General features: G+C 51.9%; 4 protein-coding genes and 1 long non-coding RNA gene across 5 annotated transcripts; 4 read left to right on the forward strand and 1 right to left on the reverse strand.

Annotated features, from left to right (window-relative positions):
- Window positions 1-60: 60 nt before the first annotated feature.
- On the forward strand, window positions 61-2,489 carry LOC6618844. Its single transcript, XM_002043057.2, has 3 exons — window positions 61-504; window positions 579-1,098; window positions 1,242-2,489. Exons 1-3 carry the CDS (start codon window positions 167-169, stop codon window positions 1,743-1,745), a joined length of 1,362 nt encoding a protein of 453 aa, XP_002043093.1. The 5' UTR covers window positions 61-166; the 3' UTR covers window positions 1,746-2,489.
- Window positions 2,490-2,526: 37 nt separating this feature from the next.
- On the forward strand, window positions 2,527-3,618 carry LOC6618845. The gene is made up of 3 exons (XM_002043058.2): window positions 2,527-3,032; window positions 3,095-3,202; window positions 3,264-3,618. The coding sequence occupies exons 1-3, from the start codon at window positions 2,643-2,645 to the stop codon at window positions 3,498-3,500; spliced, it is 735 nt and encodes a 244-aa protein (XP_002043094.1). The 5' UTR covers window positions 2,527-2,642; the 3' UTR covers window positions 3,501-3,618.
- A 101-nt stretch (window positions 3,619-3,719) lies between these two features.
- LOC6618846 (S-adenosylmethionine sensor upstream of mTORC1) lies at window positions 3,720-4,803 on the forward strand. Its single transcript, XM_002043059.2, has one exon. It carries the CDS (start codon window positions 3,782-3,784, stop codon window positions 4,688-4,690), a length of 909 nt encoding a protein of 302 aa, XP_002043095.1. The 5' UTR covers window positions 3,720-3,781; the 3' UTR covers window positions 4,691-4,803.
- On the reverse strand, window positions 4,722-7,178 carry LOC6618847 (transcription factor grauzone). The gene is made up of 4 exons (XM_002043060.2): window positions 6,915-7,178; window positions 5,579-6,852; window positions 5,126-5,516; window positions 4,722-5,070 (listed from the first exon to the last, which is right to left on the reverse strand). The coding sequence occupies exons 1-4, from the start codon at window positions 7,029-7,031 to the stop codon at window positions 4,831-4,833; spliced, it is 2,022 nt and encodes a 673-aa protein (XP_002043096.1). The 5' UTR covers window positions 7,032-7,178; the 3' UTR covers window positions 4,722-4,830.
- Window positions 6,948-7,285, forward strand: LOC116800646. The gene is made up of 2 exons (XR_004361534.1): window positions 6,948-7,051; window positions 7,124-7,285. It is a non-coding gene; the product is annotated as an uncharacterized LOC116800646 (long non-coding RNA).
- Window positions 7,286-7,390: the final 105 nt, after the last annotated feature.

A 7,390-nucleotide genomic window follows, 5' to 3' on the forward strand; every position in this document is an offset into this window, starting at 1 on the left:
CGGAGGGTGTATTCGCTACTTCATCGATATAGCGAATATATCGATGCACGATGCACTTCTCACATCACTAAGCTCCAGTATATACAGAAATCAAATAGGATTTTTGCAAGCCTGGGCATTCGAATTAGAATCCAGCCAAAGCGAATCCAGTGTGTAAACAAAAACAATGAAACTGGAGGAGTTGCTGACCAAGGGAGCCTCCTCTCCGCCGGAGGACGACGACGAGGACGAGAAGGTGGAGCTGAAGCCGCAGAAGTCGAGCAGCTCCACCGTTGACGAGGGGGCGGAGAACGCGGAGGATGCGGCCGAGGATGCTGGCGAGAAGGAAGGCGCGGGTGGCAAGAAGAAGGGCACGCGCAAGAAACGCTCCCTCAACTGGGAGGAGGCGGAGAGGGGGCTGCTCCTTGAGGTCATCAAGTCCAAGGTGGCCTTCGTGGAGAACCGGAGCGTGGACGCCAAGAGCATAAAGGCCAAGCGTCTGGCCTGGTCGCAGATTACCAAGCAGTAAGTTGCGCAATTGGGCAGTGGAGCTCCTTTTATAATGGTCCTCTACTCCTTCCATTCCAACCCCCATCCAGGTTCAATGCCCTTAACTTCCGCCATCGCCTGCTGGAGCAGATCCAGGTGCAGTGGCGAAGCATGAAAAACTCCGCCAAGCGGGAGCACCAGCAGAAGCATCCGAAGACGGAGGCCCTGGAAGGCATGCGGATGATCGAGTTCCTGGAGGAGATGCAGAAGGATCCGGTCACCTCGCGCAGTCAGACGCGCAGCGCGAACACAAACGGCGCCCTCAAGAAGGAGCTCTTGGACATCGACGAGGACGAAGACATGCCGCTGGCCGCTCTGCCGAACTCCACGAACGCCAGCGAGGACACGCTGCAGACCTCCACAATAGCCATCCCCTCGCCACCGCCCTCCACCGCTGGCGGAGACGGGGACTCCCAGCAGGAGGGAAATCCCGCCCAGCTGCCAGCCCAGCGACGCAAGCGGACCAAGGCCAAGCAGTCGCCCTCGGGCGCCAAGACAGAAACGTCCGCCGAAACGGGGGAGGAGAACGAAAAGGGCGTAGGCCCACCACGAAAGCGGCGACAAAGGAATGTGAGTTTGAACACAAGCCGCAAGTTTATTTATTATTATTAATTAAGGATTAGCTCTACATGTTACCAATTTGTGTGATGAGTAATCTTAATCTTTCTGTGTTTGTCGGAACTTACTAATACTACTATCTCCTCGTTAACCAGCTCTCACAGGCCCAGTCGCTGCTGTCCGACGAGAACGAAGCCACCACCAACGCAGCTCCGAGCGCTACCCCAGTTGCGGACACAAATAGCCAGTCCTTAGATATGGTCGCCACCACGGAGGTGGAGCAGAAGTACAAGCAGGACCTGTTCAGGCTGCTCAAGCAGGCCCGCCTGGCCGAGATCGACTACGCCCGGCGGGAGCACGAGCAGAAGCTGCGCTTCGAGCAGATGGAGCAGGAGGTCAAGATGGCCTACTACCGGCAGGAGCAGGACCTCAAGCTGCGGCACATGCGCGAGGAGCACGACATCCGGCTGCGGCAGCAACGACGGGAGCACGAGGCGCGCCTGGGGATCTACTCGCTAAAGAGCGGTGGCCTAAACGGAAGCATACAGGATCAGAGTTCAGCAAAGTGCAATGCCAAAGCGGACTACAACAATGTCCACGAGGTCGGGCCATCGACCAGTGCGGAGGGGGCGCTGGCGCTCAATGCCGCCTGCAACTAGGGGCGTGGCTGTTGGCCAATATGCATATACAATACGAAAAGAGCCAGCAATTAGGGTGTAAGGCATTTAGAGGAAACATCAACAGTACTTTAAAATTTAGCTTGAAATATGTTTAGCGAAATGTAGCTCTTCCGGTCAGCCAGAGTAACCGGAAACGGAAACGTAAACGCCGGACGCGCATACAATATTCATCGACACACTCAAGTTGCCACTCGGACGAATGGACTGTTGTTTATGTGCAATTCGCACCCGACGAACTCACAGGCATTGCATTTTTAAGAAATTAGTATTACATAATTGTATCCGTATCTGTTAAGTACTCCGGGCGAAGAGATCAATTCAAAACGCGGTTGTGTCGTCGAAAACAAACTCGAAAATACTCATGCACAGACTCTGAATAAGTTCCCCTTTGCAGAACGCAATTTACTCATCAGTCAGTATTCTCTATGGCCACTGTATTATTTTTATACCTTCATTTGTTAGCTTTAAGTTTTTTTTACACAACTACTACTTATACTTGGGCTGCCACCAGTTGGGCTACCGTAGTTGCAGATCAATGTATGTTGTCCATACATTACGCGAATCTTTTATAATTCGTCTAAGATAAGTTACTGTACGTCGTGTTGTATAGCGCTGTAATATCCTGTCACCTGCTTCAGCTTAATTAATACCCTATATCGGGCGAGAGCAAGGTACGATTAAACCATTAGATAATGAAATACAAATACATAGTGTATAAACAGGCGGATGTGCGTTTAAGTGGGGGATCCCCGAGCCCTTAGTGCCCAAAAAAGGAATCAAAGTGTGCAAGTCTGCAAATGTTCAGGGTTTAAAAATCAAGGGTTCTATCAATATATTTCATGTACTTGAACTTTTGGAAAGCTGCGATAAATCGAAATGAAGGACCTGGACGGCTCCTTGGACACTCTGGAGAATGCCCGCTTCAACTACGTGTATATGAAGGACATTGCTCGCCTGGCAAAGGACTCGATCTTCTCGCATAACGAGCTGATTAGCATCGTAATGCTCTACCATAAGTTTGTGCTGGTCAATGGGCCGAGAGCAAGGTACATGACCATTCAGCAACTCTCTGCGCTGATGGAGCTCTTGTTTGAGATCGTGGATCGGGACCTCATTGCGACCATTGTGTATAGAATAGCCCATACACCGGGCTCCAGGCCTCCTGACTTCTTTTCCGACAAACATATTCATTTGGAGTCCTTTGTGCGGCTTTTCACCGTATACTTCACCAAAGATCTTCAGCTGAAAATGGAATTCGCATTCTCGGTGGGCAATTCAATTCATGGTATTCATGTGAAATTAGCCTAGACCATTTGCTTACATTGCAGGTCTACGATAAGAGCGATTCCAAGCAGTTGAATGGCGAGCAAGTAGGGTTCTTCGTCGGCAAGTTCTTTGAGAGCGAGGATGAAGACGAATCCATTGAGCTGCGCTTGGTGAGGCACCATCTCCTAGACTTGCTCCATTGAATCACTGACACATTTCGTATTCCTCCAGGACATGAAGGAGATGCTGTTCCTCAAATTCGACCTGGACAAGGATACCAACATTGGGGTGGATGAGTACTACGAGGTGGTCCGCCGACAGCCCATGCTGCTGGAGTGCTTTGGTCGCGTGTTTCCCCCGAATCCCCAGATGGAGGTCCTTGCGCTGTGCGCCAATATAATGTCTTGGTTTGACGATTCGCCCAATCCCAGGATTATGGTAAAACCAGACGGTGGGAAGACCAGCTAGCTAACAGGTCGTCCAGGAACGCATTTTCATCTTACCAGATACTTAAATTGTGACACGTCTAGAAATTGAAAAGTGCAAATAATTTAGTGCATCATAAAAGTTAAAGTTTACACTTTTATTAACTAGTTTTGTACGTTACTTTTGAATATTGGTTCTGAACGGTAAGCTCGCTTCATTGAGGCTGCTTCGATAACGATACCGATTAGTCGGTGCGTCCAGATTGTCTCATCCCTGCTGCACGCGACCCACCAATTTAATAACACCGAAGAAACGGTAGCGAAATGGCCACGGAAGAGCACCAGCGCCTGGCCAGCATCGTGAAGAGCTGCCACGAAAGCCTGCGCCAGCTGACTAAGGAGTTTGGCGCCACAGCGGCCTGGCAGGAGCACACGAGTCCCAGGAACGCCAAGCAACTGGCGGAGTACGCCAAGGCGATGAAGCAACTGGCGGCCATATGGGAGACCAACGATGGGAAGGTGGAGCTGCAGGCGCGCAGCCGCATCAAGTGGGCCATCGACTACATCACCAAGTACTTCTTTACCGAGGGCATATACTTGCAGAAGCGCCAGCGGGAGCAGCGACTCCTGGAATCCTACAGAGCCGAGGGAAAACTGGGCGAGGTGCAGTGCAGGCTGATGGAGGAGCCGCCGGACAGGCTGCACGTGCTGGATGTGGGCAGTTGCTTCAATCCCTTTTCCAGTGCTCCGCACTTGGAGGTGACCGCCCTGGACTTGTGTCCCGCCACCGAAGATGTGCTGCAGGCGGATTTCCTCAAAGTGGATGTGGTACCCGGAATAGGAGAACCTGAGCTGGAGGAGGGCAGCGTAAGAAGGCTACCAGCAAACCACTACGAGTGCGTTATTTTCAGTTTGCTACTGGAGTACATGCCCAGCGCCGAACAGAGACTGCAGTGCTGCCTCCAGGCCTACGACCTGCTGCTGCCCGAGGGCATCCTCGTGCTCATCACACCGGACTCCCAACATGTTGGCAAGAACGCCCACCTCATGAAAAACTGGCGCTACTCCCTGGCCAGGATTGGACTGCTGCGGGTACGCTTCGAGAAGCTGCCGCACATATCGTGCATGGTGTTCCGCAAGGCCATCAGCCGGGAGCTCTCACAGCACTGGGCGAGCATTCACCGGGAGGAGGGGATGTGCGACGAAATTCGGATACCGCAGGACGATAGCTAGATAAGATTCAGCCCCCATAAATCGATGTAAATATGTCCACGTCTATTTATTTATGGCTTAACTTATCTATGTTAAGTGCGAGTTAATAATAATGGTTGACGATTTATCTACTATCTATGGATGTCGTAAATGGACAAATGCTATTGCTTCTGTTCCGACTGTGGGAACAGCGCGCCGCTGGCCTGGCGCTTCTTCATCGCTGTGGTGGCGCCCTGCGAAATCTTCATGATGTTCGGCGGCAGCGGCTTCTTGCGATCCGCCTCCCACTCGGCTCGGTGGAGCCGCTGGCGGTGCTTGTACATGTTGGCGTTGGAAAAGAACGTCATGGGGCAGTTGGGACAGGTGTACAGCACCTCGCCGGTGTGGGTTGATGTGTGCTCCTGTAAATTGGGTTTCGAAAGCTTAGATTTCTCTGTAAGGGAGCCCCACACTTACCCTCAGATCCTGTGGACGCTTAAATGCCTTTTCGCACATCCCGCACTTGAACTTTCGCTCACAGAGGTGGTTGTGGTAGATGTGGCGCTTCAGGGCTCGGGAATTGGTGGATGTCTTGTTGCAGATGTGACAGCGGTGCTCGTCTCCCGGCGGCTCGTGCACCGTGTTCATGTGCTGCTTAAGTCCGGACAAGTGGCGCAGCCAGGTGCCGCAAATCTCGCACTGCACGGGATCGGGTTTTGGACGCGGTTTCTCGGAATGTTCCAGCTCGTGATGCTTTTTGAGATTCGTTTGTGAGCGCAGCGTCTTGCCACACTTATCGCAGATGATGGCCGCTTCCGGGTCGTGCATGTAACGCAAGTGCTCTTTCAGTTTGCGTTCCGTAGGAATCCTGAAAGCATTAAGGGATTACTTGGGGGTTGCTCATATGCCTCATACCTGATGGACAATTACTTCTTGTTGCACTCCGGACAAGAGTATTTGAACTCGGATTTGGGGACATGCTTGGAAACGTCATGATACTCTATGGCCGCCTTGGTGGTGAAGCTCTTGGGGCACTTCTCGCACTGGTAGACCCGCTTCTCCTTCGGCTCCGTCTTGACCTCCGGGTTTATGTGCGTCTGTTCGTGGACCTCCAGGGCGCGGGAGTCCTGGAACACCCGCCCGCACTGAGAGCACATAAAGTGATCTGGGTTCTTGTGGACCAAGACGTGCTCGGCCAAAGCCTTGCGCAGGTGGAACTTTCTCCCGCAGCACTCCATGTAGCCAGATTCGATGTTGTGGGAAACGCGTTGATGGCGTCGCATGTCCGCAAAGTTCTGCACCAGCAGATTGCACAGAGAGCACGGGAACTTTTTGAAGAACTGCAGGATAATCTCATCGTACTCGTCTTGCTGGAGCTTCCTCCGCTCAATCTCCTCGCGACTCAGACGAACGGGTGGAACCAATGGCTTTTCCCGTTTTCGGTACTTCTTAGGTTTTACCACAACCCGCTTGGGAATCTCGGCGTAACGTTCCTCCGGCTCTATGTCCGGCAGGCTTTGGTCGGAATCCTCTCCACTGCTCTCGCTAGAGGAACTGGAGCTGTCGTCCGTGCCCAAGACAGCCTCGGGTGCCGCAAACTCCATGTCATTGTTGTCCCTGGCATTTTCTTCGCCATCATCGGAGTCCAGTTCCTTTTTTGGGGAAGGAGGCGATTCCGGATTAGCTTTGGGCGGCCGTCCTCTTCTTGCACTCCTTCGTAGCGGGCGTCCCTTGTTCGTTTCGCTGTTCTCTGCGGGTCCAACTGAACTTCTCTTTGAATCCGAGTTTAAAAAATCTGCCAGAGGTGCATCCGAGTCACTGTCCACTGGCAGCTCGTTTTTAATGCGCCGCTTCGAGTGTGGTGAGCCCTCGTTTGGGACACCCAACCGTTTCGAAGCTGTTCTGATTTCCGTTTTAACTGGGTCTTCCAAGAGTTCCACCTTGGGCAGGGGTTCCAGTTCGTTCACCTCCACCTTGACGTCACTGGGCGCAAAAAAGGCCTCCGCCAATGCGTCCAACTCCACAGAATATAGCGGATTAATGATGTCCTCCTCTGTCTGTCCGCAAAATTCGATGGGTTCGCTTTTGGAATCGCTGCTCCGCTGCCGGTGCAGGCAGGAGACGCGCTGGTGAAACTCCTCGAAGCTGCTAACGCAGTCCCAGCACTCCCGACAGACCTCCGCCTCATCGCAAGCCGTAAGAACCTGTGGATGGCGCAGATTCAATTTGGGGCATCCAAAACTTGCGATTATGGCGCAGAGCTTACCTCGGAGAACGCAAAGTGCTTGTGGATGGTCGCCCTAATGTTCAGACGGACGCCTTCCTCGGATTGTAGACCGTAGCCAGCATTGGTACTGGCCAGGCAGAGCACACAGACAGTCATGACGTAAACGGATGCACTGGGTGAGTCCTAATCCTGCTTCATTTCCACACAAAGTTTTTGTTTACGATTTTGCAAAAATTTGTTTTCCAAAGCAAAGCAGGGTTGCCAGGGGCGTGCAGGAAGAGCTGGTCAGGCGATAGTATCGAGGCATGCAGAATAATCATTAGTGAAATTAAAAAACATTATTCATGTACTGATCTTTCTATTGTATTAAAGCAACTTCAATTTTGGGCGAATCAAATAATTTATTAAAATATTGTTGTTTATATTAACTGTACAATGTAGTTACACCCTAACGCCTTTTAGATTGCCACCTCTCGCACTGGAAAGAGCCTCGTGCTTGAAAAAAATACCAAAAC

This window comes from Drosophila sechellia, chromosome 2R (assembly GCF_004382195.2).
Source record: "Drosophila sechellia strain sech25 chromosome 2R, ASM438219v1, whole genome shotgun sequence".
NCBI lineage: Eukaryota > Metazoa > Arthropoda > Insecta > Diptera > Drosophilidae > Drosophila > Drosophila sechellia.